This window comes from Lissotriton helveticus, chromosome 9, assembly GCF_964261635.1.
Source record: "Lissotriton helveticus chromosome 9, aLisHel1.1, whole genome shotgun sequence".
Classification (NCBI taxonomy): domain Eukaryota; kingdom Metazoa; phylum Chordata; class Amphibia; order Caudata; family Salamandridae; genus Lissotriton; species Lissotriton helveticus.
Genome location: NC_136070.1, coordinates 14085422 through 14112060, shown reverse-complemented (window position 1 = coordinate 14112060; position 26639 = coordinate 14085422). Strand labels below are relative to the sequence as shown.

The 26639-nt window shown below is 51.2% G+C and overlaps 1 protein-coding gene across 1 annotated transcript in view; it reads left to right on the top strand.

The window, feature by feature from the left end:
• The window catches only part of LOC144782597 (paired box protein Pax-9-like), a 202775-nt gene extending 181029 nt beyond the window's left edge, over positions 1 to 21746 (top strand). Inside the window, exons 4-5 of the mRNA XM_078661964.1 lie at positions 3809 to 4031; positions 21588 to 21746. Of these exons, the coding sequence (XP_078518090.1) occupies positions 3809 to 4031; positions 21588 to 21673 (309 nt within the window). The 3' untranslated portion in view covers positions 21674 to 21746. The remainder of the gene's footprint in view (positions 1 to 3808; positions 4032 to 21587) is intronic.
• The last annotated feature ends 4893 nt before the right edge of the window (positions 21747 to 26639 follow it).

Below are 26639 nucleotides of genomic sequence, written 5' to 3'. Positions count from 1 at the left end.
AAAGTGATGCATCGCATCTAAGCAGATACGTCATTTTGTAAACCCCTGCGCTACAATACACCTGCGTCAGGTATAATGTATGCAGGGTGGGCGTTCCCTCGTAGAAAGCCTCGTAGAAGTGGCGCAGTGATATCTATCAGAATTCTTTGCCACACGTCTAGGACGCCACATCATCAAAACCTTACTCCTCCCTCACAGCAGGCGTAAGACTGACGCAGGCCCTTTCACACGGGGCTTACCCCATGTGAAAGGAGACATTGCTGGAGTTGCGTCTGTTTTCAGACACACCTCAGTAATGCGCATTTTTGCACCTACAGATACGTCAGTAATACTGATGTATCTGTTACCTTGCGACATGCAGCGCCGTACATTAAATACGGTGCATCTATTGTGTCGCAAGGAGGGCGCAGTGAAAACTGTTGCATCGTTGTTTTGTCGCAGCGATGCGACAGTTTTCATATCCGAGGCCCATCATTTTCTCCTCTTTGTTGTAACCGGATCATCCATCCCGTTGTTGTTTCTATTCTGTTACTTCCTGCCAAACAGTTTTGCAACAATAAAGAACCAGAATTCAGTTGGAAACCTAAACGCAGAAGAAGAACTTGCAGCGAAAATAGCTCACACATTTCCACTGATTTTCGTGCTGCTTCCCACCTAAAAATACACAGGTCCGCATTTACAATGTTTTGACAGCATAGCAAGCCCTCCTGCTGTGCTGCCCTGCGTTAAAATAAAAGGGCAGGAATGCTCCATATATACAAGATACCGCGCATTCCTGTCCACCCAGCAGCTGTGCGCCATTGCAGACACCCTTGCCTCATTTTGAAAGGGTGTTTGTGCTGAGGAGGTGATTGTTTTTGTGCAGAGGGTCACCTTTCTGCACAAAAACAATAATTGAAGGCATTTTGCTGCAGCACGCCTAGAACGGGGAAAGAAGGCGTAGGATTCTGACGCATTCCTAGGTTTACAAAATGTTGTAAGTCTGTGAATGCGTCGGGTTCCAGGGGTGTTGCGTCGGAACACCCACAGCATCACCCATGGAACGCCCCTTTCATGCAGAGTTATGCGTGAACGCGAAACATTTACAAGGCCTTTAAAAGCCACGCAGGGTGACTGCACGTGGCATTGTAAATATGGGAAGCCCATTGCCCTGCTGATGCGTCAATAAAAGTGACGCAACAGCAGAACAAGGAGCTTGTAAATGAGCCCCTCATTCTTTAAAGGTAAACATTCTGGGGGCTCAACATCATTCATGGGCCTCACATTCATCAGTGTACAAGATAAACCCTCTATTAGAGGGTTTATCTTGTACACTGATGAGTGTGAGGCCCATGAATGATGTATCTGAAACGATCAGTTCCTCGGCCCAAAGTCAGAGGAATAGCAGGTGGGTGGTGTTCACATTCAGCGTCAACATTTGAACGCTGCATTCACTCTTTTTCCTTGGAAGCTGGCAAGTAGCATTCTGCTTGGAGAGTTCTACTGGCTCATGCATCAAGGTACGCTTTTGCGAGTTCTTAATTGCAATTATTAAGGAATCGCAATTAAAGGAATCGCAAAGCCTATGCATGTAGGAATCGCTATTAAAATAGTGATTCCTAAACATTCCTAAATTGCAACTCGCAAATTGCGAGTTGCAATTAAGGAATGCCTTCCCGTTCATTCCTATGGGCCTACTGGCCTACCGGCTCATAGGACTGAATGGGAGATTGCATGCTCAATTTGCGAGTACCAATAGGTACTCGCAAATTGCGCATACAATTTCAAGGGTGCGAGAGTGTCCAAAGGATACCCTGTTGCACCCTTGAAATTGCTGTTTGCACACATGTTGCACACACACATGCCCCAAGGGCATGTGTGTGTGTAACCTACAACTTTGAAAAATGCACTTCAGTGCATTTTTCAAAGTTGTTGCAAATTACCATCAAGTTCAACTTCATGGCAATTTGCGCCCCCTAATAGCAAAATCGCTATTTTAAAGTGGTTCTTGCATGGCATTTAAGGAATCGCAAATTGCGGACCCTTAAATGCAATCGCAATTTGAGAAATCGCAATTGTTTGCAAAGTCTCAATTTGCGAGTGCCTTGAACCTTGATGCATCGCAAATGCCCTTTTTGCGGGCGCAAACGAACGATTTTTGCAAATCGCACCATTTGCGTTAGTAAAAATGGTTGATGGATGTGCCTGTTAGTCTCCAACATGTCAGTGAACTTGTTCTGTTTGTGGATTGCCGCTTTGTGTCGCAGTCTCCATGCTAATGGAGGTTCATGTAAAGAGCAGGATTCCCAATCCAAGATGGCTGCTGGGACATGTTCTGTTCTCTCTGATTGAATAACACTCAACAACCACACTGAGGCAACCAAGCCCTTTGTGAGTGAGGATTCTGATTACAAAGAGGGGCGTGGGTGGGCACTGAAAGGCGGTGTCGTGTGTTTGATGAAAATGCATAATTGTTTTAACACAATGTAATTACCATACAATAAATTCAAGATATTTCGCCCAGAAGCTGTGTTTATTTTAACTTTAATAATGTAGGTCTCGATTTCAAGATGGTTGTTGATGCTTTTCACCCAGTGCTTAATTTGTAAAAAAAAATATTTGCCAGGGCTTTCATCAGGAGGCCTCTGCCCCTGCACGGCGTTGTCAGTGACAGTACCTACACAACTACTAACCAGCTCGCTATTCGTCTGACAATGCAGACTATTCTAGACCCCCAAAGCTATGAAAATGGCTTGGGTGGCAGGTATTAAACTACACAAGCAGCGCCACCATGTGGTAGCTGTCATAAGTGTCGGTGTTGACAATTAAGTGAAGGTGTCGAGCCCCCGAAACCCCTGGCTCAAATTGAGCACTGCTTTTGCCATGTATTCTGGCACACAGTCCCCCCTCTGGCTAACCCCTATGCATTCAGCACACGATGGTTAGTGTGTAGATAACGTTTTGAAATATTATGTCATTCTCTCGTGTACATGTTGCTTCGTTCTCAAGCTTCATCGTCATGCTGTGAAAGCTTCCTCAAGTCCTCACCTATTGGGACCCGAGTGTGATCCTCATGAGAACTCAACCGTGATTTGTAGCAGAATGTGTTCTTACTCTACGTTGTGGCAGGAGCTCCGGGGATGAAACCGTGTAGTAAAAGTCTGTGGGACGGGGAAGACGAATGTGATTTCAACCTGTGACGCTCTCTCTGTAATATGATTGGGTGGGATCTTTCCTTGTTCACTCCAAGATGTGTAAGACATATTGTATGTTACCCTATAAAACAGGAGATTCACCCAGAGGTGTTGGGCTCCCTGTCCCCTGATCCTCAGCAGGCGACACTCAGTGCGACTGATCTCTGCTCTATGACCCATTGACTGACCTACAGTATCCTCTCTTCTGCTATTTCACCATTTGCTGTTTCAGTCTGAGCTTCCTTCTTTTATGTGACAAACGACTGACCATCCGCGGCCCGTGCAGGTAACCGCGTTGGGGCGGTGGGGGGTTTCGAGGGACGATGCAGAGGGAAAATTAATTACTTATTTAATGCCCCCTCACACGGCCCTGCCTGCCCACCGCTGTTACCTGCACGGACCGCGGCTGCGACTGACTCCCTGCCATGTGTTTTGCTTTCTGTAATGACTTTAATTTTCAAAAAAACCCTCATGGTTATCATTATAACACTAGTCTGTTTTATTATGAAACCTTATGTGCTTTACATGTAATTCTGAAATATTATTTGATATCACGTGTTCTTAATCTAAAGTTATTATCAATATTTGATGATAGTTGTCATTTGCTGCTAATATTTCTGCCTTCTCTTTTCTAGGCGCATGGCCTCTCGGCGGTCAGCGGCTTTGTGGCGGCGCCAGGGATGGGCCCCTACCCGACGTCATCGCCCGTCTCGCCCTACATGACGTACAGCACCGCCGCCTCTACCGGATACGTGACGGGGCACGGCTGGCAGCATGGAGGCGGTGCAGCGCTCATGGCGCACAGCTGTGACATCACAGCCGCGCTGGCCTTCAAAGGCATGCACACAGCCAGAGAAGGTAGAGTAGCCAAGGCTTGTTGACGCGAGGCTCTGGGACAGTGTACACCGACTGCCAGGGACCCTGCCAGGCTGGCATCACTGCCCTAGGGCAGAGGCAAGCGGGGCAGTGTGGAGGCCGGGCAGTGAGGCACCACTTCATCGCCCCAAGCACTGGTGGCGCCCATGGGCCGAGGGGACACCCCCATGGACTCTGAAGCCTCATTGTATTGTATTGTAATTGCATTTATATAGCGCTTACTACCCCTGACGAGGTGTCGAAGCGCTTTTTCGGCGGGTAGCACGCTACTCCGGGACCCACAGAGGATGAGTGTTGAATTAGTATAGTGAAACATGCAAGTACATTTTAAGTGGTGGATAGATTAGTCAGTTATTTGGATTTGGAATGATAGCAGAAGGATAGAGGAGGACAAAGGTTTGTATTTATTTATCGCTCGCTGACGCATGCTATTCAGGAAGTCTAAAAAGGATTAGTGGTGAATTAATATGGTGAAATATGAAGTAATTTCAGTGGTGGATATTAGTCTGTTACTAGGAGTGAGAAGGATAGCGGAGGGATAAAAGGGGAAGGAAGGTTTGCATTCATATAGCACTTCTTACCCCTGATGGATGTTGAAGCACTTTTCTGGCGAGTAGCACGGCACTCCGGAACCCGTAAAGGATTAGTGTTGAAAATTAGTATTGTATAAATATGAAGTTGTTTGAGTAGGGGATATGTTATTCAGTTATTTGGGTAGAGAACGGTAGGTGGGGAGGGGTAGAAAAGAGGGAAGAGTTTAGAAAGGTTTGTTTTAGGGGATCGGTATAGTAAGAGGTGTCAGATGCTGCAAGGAGGAGTAGAGTAGGAGAGAGTCTAGTAAGGGTTATTTTGGTGATCATATTAGTGGTATGGGGTTTGGGATAAATGAGAGAGTGGATGTAGAGGATATATTGATAGATGTATAGGATGAGAGATAGGAAAGAGTAGTAGAAAGAAGTTTTAGATGAGTCAGAAGGTTGGGCTAGAAGATATATTGAGCGAAGTGCATTGGAAATGCTAAATTAGAAGAACTTGATAAATATATAGATCCATAAGTACATTGAAAATATATAGATGCATAAAGGAGGTATGTATATTGGGCAGCATTTCTGGCCCCCCTGGTCCTGGTCAGTCTCGAACAGGCTCAAACAGGCAACTGCCCTTGACCTCTTTGCCCTTAACAGGCAACTGCCCTTGTCCTCTCCGCCCATAACATGCTCAAACAGGCAACTGCCCTTGTCCTCTTAGCCTCGACGCCCAGGCTAAGACACCCTAACCCTGGCCTTTTATAGCCCTAGTAATCAGGTGACCCTGTCAGCCAATGGGAACCCTAGCCCTAACACTATCCAATCACAACACAAGCCCTAAAAATCTAGAACCAATAGGAGACCAGGACCTTACAGCCAATCTTAGCCCTAGTCCAAGCACCCAATCAGTTCAAAAACCCTGATCTCTACGTCCAATAGACTCCCTAGCCCTACCAGTAGTCCCAACGCAAGTCCAAGCAACCAATGGCACAGGAAGCCCTAGTCTCTACTTCCAATAGAAAGCCTAACCCTACTCTTAGTCCCACAACCAGTCCAGCAACCAATCACACCAGAAGCCCTAATCGCTACTTCCAGTTAAAGGTCTAACCCTAGCCATAGTCCCACCCTAGTCCCAACAACCAATAACACAGGAAACCCTAGTCCCTACTTCCAATAGAAATCCTAACCCAATCCCTAGTCCCAACACCCCCCTAGTGCCACATTTAATGACCAAGACACGGCCCTCCGTACCACATTTAATGACCAAGACACGCTCCTCTGTGCCACATTTAATGACCAAGACATGACCCTCTGTGCCACATTTAATGACCAAGACACGGCCCTCCGTGCCACATTTAATGACCAAGACACGCTCCTCTGTGCCACATTTAATGAACAAGACACGCTCCTCTGTTCCACATTTAATGACCAAGACACGACCCTCCGTGCCACATTTAATGCCCAAGACACGACCGTCCGTGCCATATTTAATGCCCAAGACACGACCGTCCGTGCCACATTTAATGAACAAGACACGACCCTCCATGCCACATTTAATGACCAAGACACGACCCTCCGTGCCACATTTATTGACCAAGACACGACCCTCCGTGCCACATTTAATAACCGAGATACGTTCCTCTGTGTCACATTTAATGACCAAGACACGCTCCTTCGTGCCACATTTAATGACCAAGACACGACCCTCTGTGCCACATTTAATGACCAAGACACGACCCTCCTTGCCACATTTAATGACCAAGACACGACCCCCCATGCCACATTTAATGACCAAGACACGGCCCTCCATGCCACATTTAATGAACAAGACACGACCCTCCGTGCCACATTTAATGACCAAGACACAACCCTTCATGCCACATTTAATGACCAAGACACGACCCTCCGTGCCACATTTAATGACTAAGACACGACCCTCCGTGCCACATTTAATGACCAAGACACGACCCCCCATGCCACATTTAATGACCAAGACACGCTCCTCTGTTCCACATTTAATGACCAAGACACGACCCTCCGTGCCACATTTAATGCCCAAGACACGACCGTCCGTGCCATATTTAATGCCCAAGACACGACCGTCCGTGCCACATTTAATGAACAAGACACGACCCTCCATGCCACATTTAATGACCAAGACACGACCCTCCGTGCCACATTTATTGACCAAGACACGACCCTCCGTGCCACATTTAATAACCGAGATACGTTCCTCTGTGTCATATTTAATGACCAAGACACGCTCCTTCGTGCCACATTTAATGACCAAGACACGACCCTCTGTGCCACATTTAATGACCAAGACACGACCCTCCTTGCCACATTTAATGACCAAGACACGACCCCCCATGCCACATTTAATGACCAAGACACGGCCCTCCATGCCACATTTAATGAACAAGACACGACCCTCCGTGCCACATTTAATGACCAAGACACAACCCTTCATGCCACATTTAATGACCAAGACACGACCCTCCGTGCCACATTTAATGACTAAGACACGACCCTCCGTGCCACATTTAATGACCAAGACACGCTCCTCTGTGCCACATTTAATGACCAAGACACGCTCCTCTGTGCCACATTTAATGACCAAGAACCGACCCTCCGTGCCACATTTAATGACCAAGACACGGCCCTCTGTGCCACATTTAATGACGTAGACACGCTCCTCTGTCCACCATTTAATGACCAAGACACGATCCTTCGTGCCACATTTATTGACCAAGACACAACCCTCTGTGCCACATTTATGGACAAAAACAACAATGGAGGGGGAGCCTCTTTTGTCAGACCTAACCAGTGCTTAATTTGCACCAGTGGTTGGAGGTGGGGTCCATCAGCACTTATTTTGGGGGATTGGCAAGAGAGGGAAAAACACACAGGGCCAGATTCACAAAGGTAAAGTTAGACCAAAAGCCTAACTTAGTCAAAAAGTCAAACTTTATTCATAGTAACTTACCTTTGTGAATACCGAAATGTGGTAAAGTGAGACTTCTGGTACAAGTTAGACTTTTGTCTTAGTGAGAATTTTAACCTTACTTTACCTTTGTGAATCGGGCCCTTAGATTGGAAAGATGGTTGAGAAGAAAGATGAGAAAATCATTACAAAGGAAGGAAACAGGAGCTCTGAAGAGCGAGAGAAAGGGGCGGGGAGTGTCTGGTGGTGGATTAGCGTCGACCAGCCTTGGTATGCGGTGTGCCGACGTTTAATTGCACTGTCCGCCGGCCTCTAAGTAGACCTTCGGGCACCGGCACTTATTTTTTCACAAATTAAGCAGTGGACTCAAATTCCCTTAGAACCAATTGTAGTGCCGGCCCTTTAGCACCGTCAAACCAAAGACATAAAAGGACAATGTTTGAGGTACACAGGTGGTATTTGTCAGTTACGGTGATGGTAGCTTCTTACAGGTTCTTCTATTGACGTAAAAAATTATCTGTGTTATTTAAAACAACACAAGACTAGTTTAGTTTCGTTCACCCACATGCATCAATATTCATTTTTGCGATTTCTTATTTGCGAAAAATTGCGAATCGCAAATAAAGAATCGCAAAAAGCAATGCATCAAAATTTTCGCAATTTTTTTGCGATTCGGTAAAAATCACAATTTTTACCGAATTGCAACAAATATGCGAATTTTCAATTGCGAATTCGCAGTTTGCGATTTTTGATGCATGCACTTTTTTGAGTTAATTTTGCGATTCCTTAAAATTGCGATTTTTTAAGAAATCGCAAATCCATTTGCGATTTCTAATTTTGCGAAAAATTAAGAATTGCATTCGCAAACGGCTGAAATTTGCGATTCGCACCGTTTGCGAATGCAATTCTGCTTGATGCATGTGGGTGTATATTCTACATGATATTTTATTCTTCAATTAAACAGGAGTACAGTCCTTTTTTTATTATGAAGAAGAAATTGTGGTTGATAACCACACTACGAACAGCACCTGCAGGTCTTTATTGACTTGGACACGCAAGTCGAAGTGTGGTTGACATGCCGAGCTCGGTGCTAAAACGGTATTCAGTATGATGTACTGTACTATTGGGCTACAAAGCTCCTTTTGTTTCTATGTGAAGAAAAATCACTCATTTGATATTCTATTGTTTAATTGACGAACGGATTTGTGAAATTTTGACTTTTCAACTGATATGGTGTTTTTGCCCTGATGAAGGCACATATTGGTTTGTAAAAGTTGCGAAACACGTGTTGGCCTTTTTTCCTTTGTAATCCGCCAATAGGAGGACTTCTTTTGTAATCAACAAATAGGCCTGTACCCCTGTTTAATCTAATAATAACACTATCACGGACCTTTAGAAACCCAACTAGCCTTGTGTTGTTGTAAATAATGCAGATAATTGTTTACGTCAAGAGAAGACGGTGGAGGAAGCTACCATCATCGGAACTAAAAAATACCGTGTATAATCCCCTGTGGATCTCAAACATTGTCCTTTATGCTACTTTGGCAGATATGTTCCTATTCATTCATTCATCCACCCACTCTCTCACTCGGCATTCTCTTCAAGGGGGCTAGCTTTGCTTCCCACATGAATCGGGTGAGGCCGGGTTTGCTGCCGCGGCTGCTGCCTGCCACTCACCATAGATGTGACGCACTCAGATCACTTAGGGCACGATTCACAGAACTAACTTAAGACAAATTCCTAAACTTACTACCATTTACTCATTTTGGTATTCATAGAAGGCACTTACTCATCAATGAGTAAGGGCCCGATTCAGAGAACTAACTTAAGACAAAATCCTAAACTTACTACTTTTGGTATTCACAGAAGTTAGGATTTTGTCTTAAAACAAACTTAAGACAGACTTAAGACAGACTTAAAACAAAATCCTAACTTAAGTCTGTCTTAAGTCTGTCTTAAGTTTGTCTTAAGACAAACTTAAAACAAAATCCTAACTTCTGTGAATACCAAAATGAGTAACTACCTTCTGTGAATACCAGAATACCAAAATGAGTAAGTGCCTTCTGTGAATACCAAAATGAGTAAGTGCTTTCTGTGAATACCAAAATGAGTAAGTGCTTTCTGTGAATACCAAAATGAGTAAGTGCCTTCTGTGAATACCAAAATGAGTAAGTGCTTTCTGTGAATACCAAAATGAGTAAGTGCCTTCTGTGAATACCACAATGAGTAAGTGCTTTCTGTGAATACCAAAATGAGTAAGTGCTTTCTGTGAATACCAAAATGAGTAAGTGCCTTCTGTGAATACCAAAATGAGTAAGTGCCTTCTGTGAATACCACAATGGTAGTAAGTTTAGGATTTTGTCGTAAGTTAGTTCTGTGAACCGGGTCCCTGTGCATTGGACTTTCAACTTGTCAGGACTGTTGATGGCATGATACTCGGACACTCCTCTGGTTTTATATCACGGGGTGGCACTGGGGTGCCAAGACACCTCTACCGTCACACGATGTAAGGAAGGCCTTACTGCGCGGTGATTGCTTAGGACTGTCAAAGACACAGCTCTGTAGGAACAAGGGTTAGTGCAGAAATGACGTGGCACTGTTGCCATAGTGCTCTGCATTTGGCCTTCTCCAGGACATGATCCTGGTGTATTTCTGCTGCCAGCTCAAGAGCTCGGTCAAAAGGTGCAGTGCAAAGAAGCGAGACACCTCGCTGCCCGGTGCCACACGAAGAGGGCAGACATGTGCTCTAGGTACTGAGATATGACGCTCTCCTGCTCTCTCTCTGCTGGGGCGCCCTTGGCTGACAAGCACCAGCGCAGGCAACCTTGCCCCATGGTGGAAGGGTGGCTGCATTGCAAGCAGCATTGTTTTTGTGCAGGAAGGGACACTTTGCTGCACACAAACAGGGTGTGGAGGCGTTTCCCTCCTTCCATGAGTGCTGCAGAATGCAACATGCATTGAAAGAACACAATGAGGAGGAATAAAGCTCTTCCTCCGCGTTGCACCTCACCTAGGAAGGCTCAGCTTCCCAGGTCTACTATTGTTCGTCAATGTGAGAAGGTGCCAAAACCCATGGGTGGATGAGTGGGAACACCCACGCTCCACCCGTGGAACGCTGTCCAGGGCGGAGTGACGTAAGCCGGCTTCCTTGCTTTATTCAAGATATACTGTGTCACGCAAAGCCACGAAAGGTGGGTCCGCGTGGCATGGTAACTCTCATTTGAGGTCTTGGTTCACCCGTGCATCACCTTGCGTGACGCAAGGGCTTGGGAGATCTGGGGCTACGACAGAGACAGTCGAGGTCAAGTCTCACCCCCTGCATCCTCCCAATTCTGTAGCACAGGAGGGCGCAGGCAGGGGTAACGATACAACACAGCCTCCGGGACAGGTGAGGTGGTGGAAGAGGAAACAGCCTCCAGAAGAGGTGCAGGGGTATGGAACGAGAGGGGGAGGGGTATGGAACGAGAGGGGAGGGGTATGGAACGAGAGGGGAGGGGTATGGAACGAGAGGGGAGGGGTATGGAACAAGAGGTGCAGGGGTATGGAACAAGAGGGGCAGGGGTATGAAACAAGAGGGGCAGGGGTATGGAACAAGAGGGGCAGGGGTATGAAACAAGAGGGGCAGGGGTATGAAACAAGAGGGGCAGGGGTATGGAACAAGAGGGGCAGGGGTATGGAAGAAGAGGGGCAGGGGTATGGAACAAGAGGGGCAGGGGTATGGAACAAGAGGGGAGGGGTATGAAACAAGAGGGGAGGGGTATGGAACAAGAGGGGCAGGGGTATGGAACAAGAGGGGCAGGGGTATGGAACAAGAGGTGCAGGGGTATGAAACAAGAGGGGGAGGGGTATGGAACAAGAGGGGCAGGGGTATGGAACAAGAGGGGGAGGGGTATGGAACAAGAGGTGCAGGGGTATGGAGCAAGAGGTGCAGGGGTATGGAACAAGAGGTGCAGGGGTATGGAACAAGAGGGGGAGGGGTATGGAACAAGAGGTGCAGGGGTATGGAACAAGAGGGGGAGGGGTATGGAACAAGAGGTGCAGGGGTATGGAACAAGAGGGGGAGGGGTATGGAACAAGAGGGGAGGGGTATGGAACAAGAGGGGCAGGGGTATGGAACAAGAGGGGCAGGGGTATGAAACAAGAGGGGGAGGGGTATGGAACAAGAGGTGCAGGGGTATGGAACAAGAGGTGCAGGGGTATGGAACCAGAGGGGCAGGGGTATGGAACAAGAGGGGAGGGGTATGGAACAAGAGGTGCAGGGGTATGGAACAAGAGGGGGAGGGGTATGGAACAAGAGGGGCAGGGGTATGGAACAAGAGGGGCAGGGGTATGGAACAAGAGGGGGAGGGGTATGGAACAAGAGGTGCAGGGGTATGGAACAAGAGGTGCAGGGGTATGGAACAAGAGGGGAGGGGTATGGATCCAGAGGTGCAGGGGTATGGAACAAGAGGGGAGGGGTATGGAACAAGAGGTGCAGGGGTATGGAACAAGAGGGGGAGGGGTATGGAACAAGAGGTGCAGGGGTATGGAACAAGAGGGGGAGGGGTATGGAACAAGAGGGGGAGGGGTATGGAACAAGAGGTGCAGGGGTATGGAACAAGAGGTGCAGGGGTATGGAACCAGAGGGGGAGGGGTATGGAACCAGAGGGGCAGGGGTATGGAACAAGAGGTGCAGGGGTATGGAACAAGAGGGGGAGGGGTATGGAACAAGAGGGGGAGGGGTATGGAAGAAGAGGGGGAGGGGTATGGAACAAGAGGGGGAGGGGTATGGAACAAGAGGGGGAGGGGTATGGAAGAAGAGGGGGAGGGGTATGGAACAAGAGGGGGAGGGGTATGGAACAAGAGGGGGAGGGGTATGGAACAAGAGGGGCAGGGGTATGGAACAAGAGGGGGAGGGGTATGGATCCAGAGGGGGAGGGGTATGGAACAAGAGGTGCAGGGGTATGGAACAAGAGGGGGAGGGGTATGGAACCAGAGGGGCAGGGGTATGGAACAAGAGGTGCAGGGGTATGGAACAAGAGGGGGAGGGGTATGGAACAAGAGGGGGAGGGGTATGGAAGAAGAGGGGGAGGGGTATGGAACAAGAGGGGGAGGGGTATGGAACAAGAGGTGCAGGGGTATGGAGCAAGAGGGGCAGGGGTATGGAACAAGAGGTGTAGGGGTATGGAACAAGAGGTGCAGGGGTATGGAACAAGAGGGGGAGGGGTATGGAACCAGAGGGGCAGGGGTATGGAACAAGAGGGGAGGGGTATGGAACAAGAGGGGCAGGGGTATGGAACAAGAGGGGGAGGGGTATGGAACAAGAGGGGGAGGGGTATGGATCCAGAGGGGGAGGGGTATGGAACAAGAGGGGCAGGGGTATGGAACCAGAGGTGCAGGGGTATGGAACAAGAGGTGCAGGGGTATGGAACAAGAGGTGCAGGGGTATGGAACAAGAGGTGCAGGGGTATGGAACAAGAGGGGGAGGGGTATGGAACCAGAGGGGCAGGGGTATGGAACAAGAGGGGAGGGGTATGGAACAAGAGGGGCAGGGGTATGGAACAAGAGGGGGAGGGGTATGGAACAAGAGGGGAGGGGTATGGAACAAGAGGGGCAGGGGTATGGAACAAGAGGGGCAGGGGTATGGAACCAGAGGTGCAGGGGTATGGAACCAGAGGTGCAGGGGTATGGAAAAAGCGTCGCTAGAGTTGCTGAAGGTCAGAAGGTCGATGGTAGGTAGAGCCGCTGGGCCCGATTCACAGAACTAACTTAAGACAAATTCCTAAAATTACTACTTTTGGTATTCACAGAAGTTAGGATTTTGTCTTAAAACAAACTTAAGACAGACTTCAGACAGACTCAAGACAAAATCCTAACTTCTGTGAATACCAAAAGTAGTAAGTTTAGGATTTTGTCTTAAGTTAGTTCTGTGAATCGGGCCCGAAGTTCTTGAGTGACAGGCGGGTTCTTCGGCCCGGGTAGGTGCGGGGTGTGGCCTCGCCATTGGTAAGAAGGTGTGGCCTAACAGCCCGCTGTCCTTCCAGCCACCTCCACCGCGCTTCCCATGCCCCAAGGAGTTGGCAGCCCCGATGCCCCCTCTGCCAAACAGGTGGCGGCTCCCCTGCCTCCGTGGGGTGGGTCTCTGGTTCCCAGGGCAGCTGGGAATCTCTGCTGAGACAGCTCATTAATCACAAGTTTAAACAAATACCAAAACTGCCCAATGATATATTTATCCACGACCAACATGAACTTTTGAAATGTGTGCGCGTGGATGTTAAAATCACTGAAAATCAACAGAGAAGAAAAGCAAACAGGGACAGCGTGCCACACCCTGTAACCAAGCTCGGAGGCTGTTTACCGATGCTCGTTCCGGGTCCAAGGCGCTGTCACTCTGACAGCTCCCGCCCTGACCCCCCCACCCGAGGCGCTGTGTGGATAGCAGCGTCCTCTGGCTGCCCCTTCCTCGCCAGCCAATGCCCCGGGGTGCCCTGCCCGCTCGCGGACACAGGACGGAGATATCATACTCAACCTACCCTGGAGTGGCTTAAACAACTCACTGCTCTTAACTGCACCCCTCATGTTGTTGACTCTGCTAAATTGTTAGGCATTACCTTGGACAAATGCCTAAATATGCAAGCACACATCAGTGCAACTATTAGGGGAGCCAATCTTCAGCTCAACACCCTTAAGGAAATCAAGCCTTTACTTCCGCCCGAGGACCCCCGGCCGCCAGTACAATCCCTGGTTCTCTCTCGACTGGAATATGGTTTGGGGACCCTTGCTCTGCTCAGACCCACTAAAATCGCATCGTACGGGGGCATCACAGGCTCCAGAAAGCATGCCCACATCACGCCTGACCTAATTCAACTAAATTGGCTATCGATAGAAGCCAGAATATGTTTCAAGATAGTTTGCTGGACACATAAAGCCATCCATTACAACACCCCGGTTGACTTGGCTAAAAATCTTGGGGCATATTTACGTCTTCTGGCGCATCTCTGCGAATCAGCAGGGATGCGCCAGAACTGATGCGTCACGCAATTCCCTCCTTGCGGCACCACAGATGCGCCGCATTTACAATGCGGCGCACCATGGTGCAAGGAAGGGCAGATGCGTGACGCATCTTGTGGTATACGGGCGGCGCATTGCTGGAGTAGCGTCGCAAGTGCGATGCAACTCCTGCAATGTACAGAGGCCACCCATACACAACGTGGTGCGTCACTCCTTACGCCTGCTTCAAGCAGGCGTAAGGATTTGACCCAGCAGCGTCGTAAAACTGACGCAGTGAAATCTTGTAGATTTCACTGCGTCAGTTTTACAGGGCTTTTCTACGAGGGAACGCCCACCCTGCGACAGAACGCCCACATGAAACCTGACGCAGGTTTTATGTGGCGCAGGGCTTTACAACGTGACACATCTGCCTAGATGCGTCACGTTGTAAATAGGTCGCAGGGATGCGCCACGTTTCCGCGCCGTTGCGTGACGCAACGGCGGCATAAACATGGTGCAAGTCCGACATAAATCTGCCCCCTTGAACTTTCTGGCTTGAGTCGGAACCTAAGAAGCTCAACCACCCTACTTTTGAAACCTCCCAAATTCAAAAAGAAAGATACTTACAATCGTGCTTTCATTGGTCTTGCTCCAAGAATTTGAAACCCTTTTCCTCCAGAGATCAGATAAAACCGATCCACTGCATCTATCAAGAAACAGGTCAAATGGCTCTTCTTGAGTGAACATCAACAGCATTAGCCAACTTACCTCCCCTAGACTCCTCTCGATCCGGATTTGATACTTCTTTTATACTGTTTTGTTTGAACTTTATGCTTTCTGTTCACTTGTTTCTCGTTCTATGATCCTTCTGAAACTGTACTGGTCCCTCCAGTCGGACTGACTCTCCTGCCCCTTGACCTTGATTGTTCCTCCCCTTTCTTTGACGGTGTGATTATTTAACTACCGCATTTGTTCCATTGCGTTTTATTCTTGCTTTCGACACTTTGTGCAGTGCTCTGACGCCCATAAGGGTTATGTTCGCACTTTATAAAACTTTTCAAATAAATAATTCACCCGCAGTCCTGAGTGCGTTCCCACCAGCCACGGCCCCTCACAACCCCCGGGGTGCCGGGCATACTCGGGCACACAGGAAGGAGATATTGTGGCCCTCAGTCCAGGGTGCGTTCTCACCAGCCAAGGCTCCTTACCACTTTGGGGGTGACCAGCCCTCTTGTGGGCACAGGAAGGGAGATATTGTGGCCCTCAGTCCAGGGTCGGTTGTCACCAGCCAAGGCCCCTCAACCCCCACTTGTGTGAGGGTACTGATGTGTGCTCGCCGAGACGTACTGATGTGTGCGTGCCCGGAGGTACCGATGTGTGCTCACATGGAGGTACCGATGTGTGCTCGCGTGGAGGTACCAGTGTGTGCTCATCTGGAGGCACCGATGTGTGCTCGCCTGGAGGCACCGATGTGTGCTTACGTGGAGGTATCGTTGTGTGCTCGTGTGGTAGTACTGATGTGTGCTCGCGTGCAGCTACTGATGTGTGCTCGCGTGGAGGTACTGGTGTGTGCTTGCGTGGAGGTGCTGATGTGTCCTTGCACTGGGTTACTGATGTGTGCTCGTGTGGAGCTACTGATGTGTGCTTGCCTGGAGGTACGGATGTGTGCTCCCGTGGAGGTACTGATGTGTGCTTGCGTGGAGGTACTGGTGTGTGCTTGCGTGGAGGTACTGGTGTGTGCTCGCGTGGAGGTACTGATGAGTGCTCGCGTGGAGCTACTGATGTATGCTTGCATGGAGGTACTGATGTGTGCTCCCGTGGAGGTACTGATGTGTGCTTCTGTGGAGCTACTGTTGTGTGCTCATGTAGAGATACTGATGTGTGCTCCCGTGGAGGTACTGGTGTGTGCTCTCGTGGAGGTACTGGTGTGTGCTTGCGTGGAGGTACTGGTGTGTGCTTGCGTGGAGGTACTGGTGTGTGCTTGCGTGGAGGTACTGGTGTGTGCTTGCGTGGAGGTACTGGTGTGTGCTTGCGTGGAGGTACTGGTGTGAGCTCGCGTGGAGGTACTGATGAGTGCTCGCGTGGAGCTACTGATGTATGCTTGCATGGAGGTACTGATGTGTGCTCCCGTGGAGGTACTGATGTGTGCTTCTGTGGAGCTACTGTTGTGTGCTCATGTAGAGATACTGATGTGTGCTCCCGTGGAGGTACTGGTGTGTGCTCTCGTGGAGGTACTGGTGTGTGCTCCCGTGGAGGTACTGGTGTGTGCTCGTGTGGAGGTAATGGTGTGTGCTCACGTGGAAGTACTAGTGTGGGCTTGTGTGGAGATACTGGTGTGAGCTTGCGCGGAGGTACTGGCTTGTGCTAGCATGGAGGTACTGGTGCGTACTTGCACTGAGGTACTGGTGCGTACTTGCACTGAGGTACTTGTGCGTACTTGCACTGAGGTACTGGTGTGTGCTACTGCAGAGGTACTGACGTGTGCGCGGAGGTACTGACGTGTGCGCAGAGGTACTGACGTGTGCGCAGAGGTACTGACGTGTGCGCAGAGGTACTGACGTGTGCGCCGAGGTACTGACGTGTGCGCCGAGGTACTGACGTGTGCGCAGAGGTACTGACGTGTGCGCAGAGGTACTGACGTGTGCGCCGAGGTACTGACGTGTGCGCCGAGGTACTGACGTGTGCTCACGCGGAGGTACTGACGTGTGCTCACGCGGAGGTACTGACGTGTGCTCGCGCGGAGGTACTGACGTGTGCTCGCGCGGAGGTACTGACGTGTGCTCGCGTGGAGGTACTGACGTGTGCTCGCGTGGAGGTACTGACGTGTGCTCGCGCGGAGGTACTGACGTGTGCTCGCGCGGAGGTACTGACGTGTGCTCGCGCGGAGGTACTGACGTGTGCTCGCGCGGAGGTACTGACGTGTGCTCGCGCGGAGGTACTGACGTGTGCTCGCGCGGAGGTACTGACGTGTGCTCGCGCGGAGGTACTGACGTGTGCTCGCGCGGAGGTACTGACGTGTGCTCGCGCGGAGGTACTGACGTGTGCTCGCGCGGAGGTACTGACGTGTGCTCGCGCGGAGGTACTGACGTGTGCTCGCGCGGAGGTACTGACGTGTGCTCGCGCGGAGGTACTGACGTGTGCTGGCGCAGAGGTACTGACGTGTGCTGGCGCGGAGGTACTGACGTGTGCTGGCGCGGAGGTACTGACGTGTGCTGGCTCGGAGGTACTGACGTGTGTTGGCTCGGAGGTACTGACGTGTGCTGGCGCGGAGGTACTGACGTGTGCTGGCACGGAGGTACTGACGTGTGCTCACACGGAGGTACTAATGTGTGCTAGTGTGGAGGTACAGATTTGGACTCACCTGGAGGTACTGATGTGTGCTCCTGTGGAGGTACCGATGTGTGCTCGTGTGGAGGTACCAGTGTGTGCTCGCTCAGAGGTAGCAGTGTGTGATCGCTCGGAGGTAGCGGTGTGGGCTCACGCGGAGGTAGCGGTGTGGGCTCACGCGGAGGTAGCGGTGTGGGCTCACGCGAATGTACCGGTGGGGGCTCATGCGGAGGTACCGGTGTGGGCTCACGCGGAGGTACCGGTGTGGGCTCACGCGGAGGTACCGGTGTGGGCTCACGCGGAGGTACCGGTGTGGGCTCACGCGGAGGTACCGATGTGGGCTCACGCGGAGGTACCAGTGTGGGCTCTTACGGAAGTACCGGTGTGGGTTTGCACTGAGGTACCGGTGTGTGCTTACGTGGAGCTGCTGATTTGTGCTCGCATAGAGGTACTGGTGTGTGCTTGGGTGTAGTTACGGATGTGGGCTTGCATGGATGTATGGATGTGTGCTTGTGTTGAGGTGCTTATGTGTACTCATGCTGGGGTACTGATATGTGCTCACGTGGAGGTACTAATGTGTGCTCATGCTCATGTACTGGTGTGTGCTCGCATGGAGGTACTGGTGTGTGCCTGCCTGGATGTACTGATGTGTACTCACGCAGAGGTAAAGGTGTATGGTCGTGCAGAGGTACAGTGTGGACTTGCATGGAGGTACAGATGTGTGCTCGCCTGGAGGTACTGATGTGTGCTCACGCAGAGGTAAAGGTGTATGGTCGTGCAGAGGTACAGTGTGGACTTGCATGGAGGTACAGATGTGTGCTCACATGGAAGTGCTGATGTATGCTCGCGTGGAGGTGTTGTAGGTGCTGCTTTGTGCTTGCTTGGAGGTACAGATCGTGTGGAGGTGCTAATGTGTGCTCGCTTGGAGGTATGGTTATGTGCTCACCTGGCGGTACGGATGTATGCACAAGTGGAGGTGCTGATGTGTGCTAGCGTGGAGGTACAGATATGGACTCACCTAGAGGTACAGATATGGACTCACCTAGAGGTACTGATGTGTGCTCGTGTGGAGGTACCAATGTGTGCTCATGCAGAGGTAGCGGTGTGTGCTCACGTGGAGGTACCAATGTGTGCTCGTGCAGAGGTAGCGGTGTGTGCTCATGCGGAGGTAGCGGTGTTTGTTCGCGCGGAGGTAGCGGTGTTTGCTCGCGCGGAGGTAGCGGTGTGTGCTCGCGCGGAGGTAGCGGTGTGTGCTCGCGCGGAGGTAGCGGTGTGTGCTCGCGCGGAGGTAGCGGTGTGTGCTCGCGCGGAGGTAGCGGTGTGTGCTCGCGCGGCGGTAGCGGTGTGTGCTCGCGCGGCGGTAGCGGTGTGTGCTCGCGCGGCGGTAGCGGTGTGTGCTCGCGCGGCGGTAGCGGTGTGTGCTCGCGCGGCGGTAGCGGTGTGTGCTCGCGCGGCGGTAGCGGTGTGTGCTCGCACGGAGGTAGCGGTGTGTTCTCGCGCGGAGGTAGCGGTGTGTTCTCGCGCGGAGGTAGCGGTGTGTTCTCGCGCGGAGGTAGCGGTGTGTGCTCGCGCGGAGGTAGCGGTGTTTGCTCGCGCGGAGGTAGCGGTGTTTGCTCGCGCGGAGGTAGCGGTGTGTGCTCGCGCGGAGGTAGCGGTGTGTGCTCGCGCGGAGGTAGCGGTGTGTGCTCGCGCGGAGGTAGCGGTGTGTGCTCGCGCGGAGGTAGCGGTGTGTGCTCGCGCGGAGGTAGCGGTGTGTGCTCGCGCGGAGGTAGCGGTGTGTGCTCGCGCGGAGGTAGCGGTGTGTGCTCGCGCGGCGGTAGCGGTGTGTGCTCGCGCGGCGGTAGCGGTGTGTGCTCGCGCGGCGGTAGCGGTGTGTGCTCGCGCGGCGGTAGCGGTGTGTGCTCGCGCGGCGGTAGCGGTGTGTTCTCGCGCGGAGGTAGCGGTGTGTGCTCGCGCGGAGGTAGCGGTGTGTGCTCGCGCGGAGGTAGCGGTGTGTGCTCGCGCGGAGGTAGCAGTATGTGCTCGCGCGGAGGTAGCGGTGTATGCTCGCGCGGAGTTAGCGGTGTATGCTCGCGCGGAGTTAGCGGTGTGGGCTCACGCGGAGGTAGCGGTGTGGGGCTCACACGGAGGTAGCGGTGTGGGTTCACACAGAGGTACCGGTGTGGGCTCATGCAGAGGTACCGGTGTGGGCTCACGCAGAGGTACCGGTGTGGGCTCACACAGAGGTACCGGTGTGGGCTCACGCAAAGGTACCGGTGTGGGCTCACGCGGAGGTACCGGTGTGGGCTCACACGGAAGTACCGGTGTGGGTTCACACGGAGGTATCGGTGTGTGCTTACGTGGAGCTGCTGATTTGTGCTCGCATAGAGGTACTGGTGTGTGCTTGAGTGTAGCTACTGATGTGGGCTTGCATGGATGTATGGATGTGTGCTTGTGTTGAGGTGCTGATGTGTACTCACGCTGGGGTACTAATGTGTGCTCTTGCTGATGTACTGGTGTGTGCTCGCATGGAGGTACTGGTGTGTGCTTGCCTGGATGTACTGATGTGTGCTCATGCAGAGGTAAAGGTGTATGGTCGTGCAGAGGTACAAAGTGGACTTGCATGAAAGTACAGATGTGTGCACATGTGGAGGTACTGATGTGTGCTCGCCTGGAGGTACTGATGTGTGCTCACGCAGAGGTAAATGGTCGTGCAGAGGTACAGTGTGGACTTGCATGGAGATACAGATGTGTGCTCACATGGAGGTGCTGATGTATGCTCGCGTGGAGGTGTTGTAGGTGCTGCTTTGTGCTTGCTTGGAGGTACAGATCGTGTGGAGGTGCTGATGTGTGCTCGCTTGGAGGTATGGTTATGTGCTCACCTGGCGGTACGGATGTGTGCACAAGTGGAAGTGCTGATGTGTGCTTGTGTGAAGGAAAGGATGAGTGCTCGCTTGGAGGTACGGTTTTGTTCTCGTGTGGAGGTGCCGATGTGTGCTTGCATGGAGGCACTGATGTGTGCTCACTTGGAGGTATGGTTGTGTGCTTAACTGGAGGTATTATGTGTGCTCGCGTGGGCGCACTGATGTGTGCTGGCATCGACGTACTGATATGTGCTCGCGCGGACGTACTAATGTGTGCTCACATGGACGTACTGATGTGTGCTCATGTGGAGGTGCTGATGTGTGCTCACGTGGACGTGCTGATGTTTGCCCGCGTGGAGGTACCGGTGTGAGCTCGCATTGAGTTACCGATGATTGGCAGAGGTGGCTAAGGATCACCAGTGCCTGGCAGAGGTGGCTTTGGTATCACCAGTGACTGACAGAGGTGGCTAAGGGATCACAAGTGACTGGCAGGGGGATGATAGATAACCAGTGACTGGTAGGGCTGGCTAAAGGATCTCCCGTGACTGACAATGCTGACTATGGGATCACAAGAGACTGGCAGGGGTGGCTAAGGGGTCCCCAGTGACTGGCAGAGGTGGCTTTGGTATCACCAGTGACTGACAGAGGTGGCTAAGGGATCACAAGTGACTGGCAGAGGTGGTTAAGAGATCACCAGTGACTGGCAAAGGTGGCTTTGGTTTCACCAGTGACTGGCAGGGCTGGCTGAGGGATTGTGGGGTAGAACGTCCCTGCCCGCTTCTCTAGCCTTTTAGTTCTTTGTGATGGGTCATGGCATGCATGGGGCTTTAAAGACTGTACTGATTTTGTTAACTCATTTGTACATTTGTGCACTGCCCCACCTGGTAGATAATCCTTCTGAACGGTTGTCATCTTGTTTCTTCTGCAGAGGACGGCAAGAGCAGCAGCAAGACGTCCAGATCATACCTTCCCTCATCGAACCATGCCACGGCCCACCATATACCAAGTGCATAGACTCGAGCCTGCGCGGACTCTAAACCAATCAGTGCCTTCGTGGACAGTGGGTGATCCAGCCGGGAGCCGGAGTGTTACTCAGACCTTGCACATCACTGCAGGTGTGAGAAACTCTACTTTGAGTTCATTTGAACCACTGTGACTTGAGATCACACTGTGTGTGCTGACATCCGACATCCCGAGGCGCGACAAGAGGACAGTCCCGGAGACCAGTCCCCGCGATCTGTCCCATATCCCAGCTCCAAAGATAGCCTCAGCGGACAGCACCCGACGACAGGGCACCATGGACTCCTGATCCGAAGGAGCATGGTCTGCCTTCCTGATGAATGTACGATCGAGACTCTGTGAAGTTTACACTACTGTATATACGTTCCCTCCTGCGTAATCATACTGGTGGCGGTCCTGACTGCGAAGAAAATAATAATATTTAATTTTGACAAGTCCTCATGTTGTTTCTGAAATGTGAAGAGGAGACACCATCTGTCAGGCTGTGGATTAGTGTCTGGATAAATGAAGACCAGGCCATCATTATCAATCAATCAAACAATTTTTTGGGGGGGAAAGTTAACTTGTTTGTAAGCTGCAGGCAGGAGGGAGACCTGCACATGAGCTGATCGGGCCGAAGGTGCGCAGTGTCAGCAGAGAGTCAGTACTCCAAATTAGGAGCCCTGAAGCTAAACCCAACTACTCACTCAATCATGCCTCCTTGATCCCAATCTCCCACTTGACCACGCCAGCTCCCTGATCACAATCTCTCATTTGATCACACCTACTTGATCCCAGTTTGTCACTCAATTACGCTGGCTCCCTGATCTGAATCTCTCACTTGATCATGCAAGCTTATTGATCAGCCTCAGTCAATCATGCCTCCTTGATCCCAGTCTCTCACATGATCACGCTAGCTCCTTGATTCTAATCTCCTATTCGATCATGTCAGCTCTCTGATCCCAATCTCTCACTCAATCATGCCAGCCTATTGATCCCAATCTCAGTCCATCAGGCCTCCTTCATCTCAATCTCTCACTCAATCACAATAGCTTCCTTACCTCAATCGCCCATTTGATTGCACCAGCTTCCTTAATCACACCTGCTCCATGACCTCTCACTTGATCACAGCAGCTCTATAGAGCAAATCCTTGGTTACAGCATTCCATGGGCCCGATCACTCAATCACACCAATCTAGAATTTCAGTTCCTCACTCGATCACACCAGCTCCCTGATCCCAGTCTCTCACTCGATCACACCAGCTTCCTGATCCCAGTCTCTCACTCGATCACACCAGCTTCCTGATCCCAGTCTCTCACTCGATCATACCAGCTCCCTGATCCCAGTCTCTCACTCAATCGTGCCAGCTTATTGATCCCAGTCTCAGTCGATCATGCCTTCTTGAACCCAATCTCTAACTCGATCACACCTGCTCCCTGATCCCAGTCTCTCACTCGATCACACCAGCTCCCTGATCCAAATCTCTGACTCAATCACACCAGCTCCCTGATCCCAATCTCTAACTCGATCACACCTGCTCCCTGATCCCAGTCTCTCACTCGATCACACCAGCTCCCTGATCCAAATCTCTGACTCAATCACACCAGCTCCCTGATCCCAGTCTCTCACTCAATCACACCAGCTCTTTGATCCCAGCCTCTCACTCGATCACACCAGCTCCCTGATCCCAGTCTCTCACTCAATCACACCAGCTCCCTGATCCTAGTCTCTCACTCAATCACACCAGCTCCCTGATCCCAGCCTCTCACTCGATCACACCAGCTCCCTGATCCCAGTCTCTCACTCAATCACACCAGCTCCCTGATCCTAGTCTCTCACTCAATCACACCAGCTCCCTGATCCCAGCCTCTCACTCGATCACACCAGCTCCCTGATCCCAATCTCTCACTTGATCACACCAGCTCCCTGATCCCAGTCTCTCACTCAATCACACCAGCTCCCTGATCCCAATCTCTCACTCGATCACACCTGATCCCAATCTCTAACTCAATCACACCAGCTCCCTGATCCCAATCTCTCACTCAATCACACCAGCTCTTTGATCCCAGCCTCTCACTCGATCACACCAGCTCCCTTATCCCAGTCTCTCACTCAAGCACACCAGCTCCCTGATCCCAGTCTCTCACTCAATCACACCAGCTCCCTGATCCCAGTCTCTCACTCGATCACACCAGCTCCCTGATCCCAATCTCTCACTTGATCACACCAGCTCGCTGATCCCAGTCTCTCACTCAATCACACCAGCTCCCTGATCCCAATCTCTCACTTGATCACACCTGATCCCAATCTCTAACTCAATCACACCAGCTCTTTGATCCCAGCCTCTCACTCGATCACACCAGCTCCCTTATCCCAGTCTCTCACTCAATCACACCAGCTCCCTGATCCCAATCTCTCACTCGATCAAACCTGATCCCAATCTCTAACTCAATCACACCAGCTCCCTGATCCCAATCTCTCACTCAATCACACCAGCTCTTTGATCCCAGCCTCTCACTCGATCACACCAGCTCCCTTATCCCAGTCTCTCACTCAATCACACCAGCTCCCTGATCCCAGTCTCTCACTCGATCACACCAGCTCCCTGATCCCAATCTCTCACTTGATCACACCAGCTCCCTGATCCCAGTCTCTCACTCAATCACATCAGCTCCCTGATCCCAATCTCTCACTCGATCACACCTGATCCCAATCTCTAACTCAATCACACCAGCTCCTTGATCCCAATCTCTCATTCAATCACACCAGCTCTTTGATCCCAGCCTCTCACTCGATCACACCAGCTCCCTTATCCCTGTCTCTCACTCGATCACACCTGATCACAATCTCTAACTCAATCACACCAGCTCCCTGATCCCAATCTCTCATTCAATCACACCAGCTCTTTGATCCCAGCCTCTCACTCGATCACACCAGCTCCCTGATCCCAGTCTCTCACTTAATCACACCAGCTCCCTGATCCTAGTCTCTCACTCAATCACACCAGCTCCCTGATCCCAGCCTCTCACTCGATCACACCAGCTCCCTTATCCCAGTCTCTCACTCAATCACACCAGCTCCCTGATCCCAGTCTCTCACTCAATCACACCAGCTCCCTGATCCCAGTCTCTCACTCAATCACACCAGCTCCCTGATCCTAGTCTCTCACTCAATCACACCAGCTCCCTGATCCCAGTCTCTCACTCGATCACACCAGCTCCCTGATCCCAATCTCTCACTTGATCACACCAGCTCCCTGATCCCAGTCTCTCACTTGATCACACAAGCTCCCTTATCCCAGTCTCTCACTCAATCACACCAGCTCCCTTATCCCAGTCTCTCACTCAATCACACCAGCTCCCTGATCCCAGTCTCTCACTCAATCACACCAGCTCCCTGATCCCAGTCTCTCACTCAATCACACCAACTCCCTGATCCTAGTCTCTCACTCAATCACACCAGCTCCCTGATCCCAGTCTCTCACTCGATCACACCAGCTCCCTGATCCCAATCTCTCACTTGATCACACCAGCTCCCTGATCCCAGTCTCTCACTTGATCACACCAGCTCCCTTATCCCAGTCTCTCACTCAATCACACCAGCTCCCTGATCCTAGTCTCTCACTCAATCACACCAGCTCCCTGATCCCAGTCTCTCACTCGATCACACCAGCTCCCTGATCCCAATCTCTCACTTGATCACACCAGCTCCCTGATCCCAGTCTCTCACTTGATCACACCAGCTCCCTGATCCCAATCTCTCACTCGATCATACCAGCTCCCTGATCCTAATCTCTCACTCAATCGTGCCAGCTTATTGATCCCAGTCGGTCGATCATGCCTTCTTGAACCCAATCTCTAACTCGATCACACCTGCTCCCTGATCCCAGTCTCTCACTCAATCACACCAGCTCGCTGATCCCAATCTCACACTCAATCTCAGCAGCTCGCTAATGCCAAACTTGCACTCGATCACACCAGCTTCCTGATCCCAATCTCTAACTCGATCACACCAGCTCCATGATCTCAGTCTCTTACTTGACCTCAGCAGCTCCCTGAACCCAATCTCTCACTCGATCGTGTCGGCTTATTGATCCCAATCTCTGTTGATCATGCCTCCTTGATTCCAATCTCTCACTCGATCACACCAGCTCCCTGATCCCAGTTCCGCACTTGCTAATATTTGCTCCAGGAGCCTGAAATCTCAGCTGATACAGATTCCTCCTAATTCACACAGCCCCATCTGGATTACTCAATAGTTCTCAGCACTTAAGGAGTCTGAGGATTCCTCCCTCATTCCCAACAGTTATGTGATTCCAATCTCTCTTTCGATCACACCAGTTCCATGATTTCTCTTCTGCCTTGATAGCTCCAGCTTTAGGATCCCAACTACTCAGTCGATGACACCACCTCCGGGATCCTGATTCACCAGCCGATCCCACCACCTCCGTGATCCCAACACCTCAGCCGATCACGCCACCTCCATGATCCTGACTCAACCGAACACACCACCTTCGTGATCCCAACACCTCAGCCGATCACGCTACCTCCATTATCCTGACTCATCAGTCGATCCCACCACCTCTGTGATCCCGACACCTCAGCCCATCACACCACCTCCGTGATCATGACTGAGCCGATCACACTAGCTAAATGATCTTGATTCCTCACGCACTGGCATCAGCCGTACTTCTAAGAGATGCCTCACGGTATCCCATGCAGAGGAGCACCACATGAGGGGCAATGTATGTTTTTTATGCATGGTCTTGTGAGTAGGACATGTGGGGTTGGGGTCTCAAATCAACAATACTGGGTAAAACCCGGCTCATTTTGTGACCTTTTGTTTGAGCTTGGACCAAGCACTCCAACTCCCCGCAGTGGCAGCCATTGCCCCCGGCGGGTCTTTGTTCTGTAGGTCTTGCACTTCTGTCACTATTACTTCAACTTCTACTCTGGTGTCTCAGGCCAACGGGATACCTTA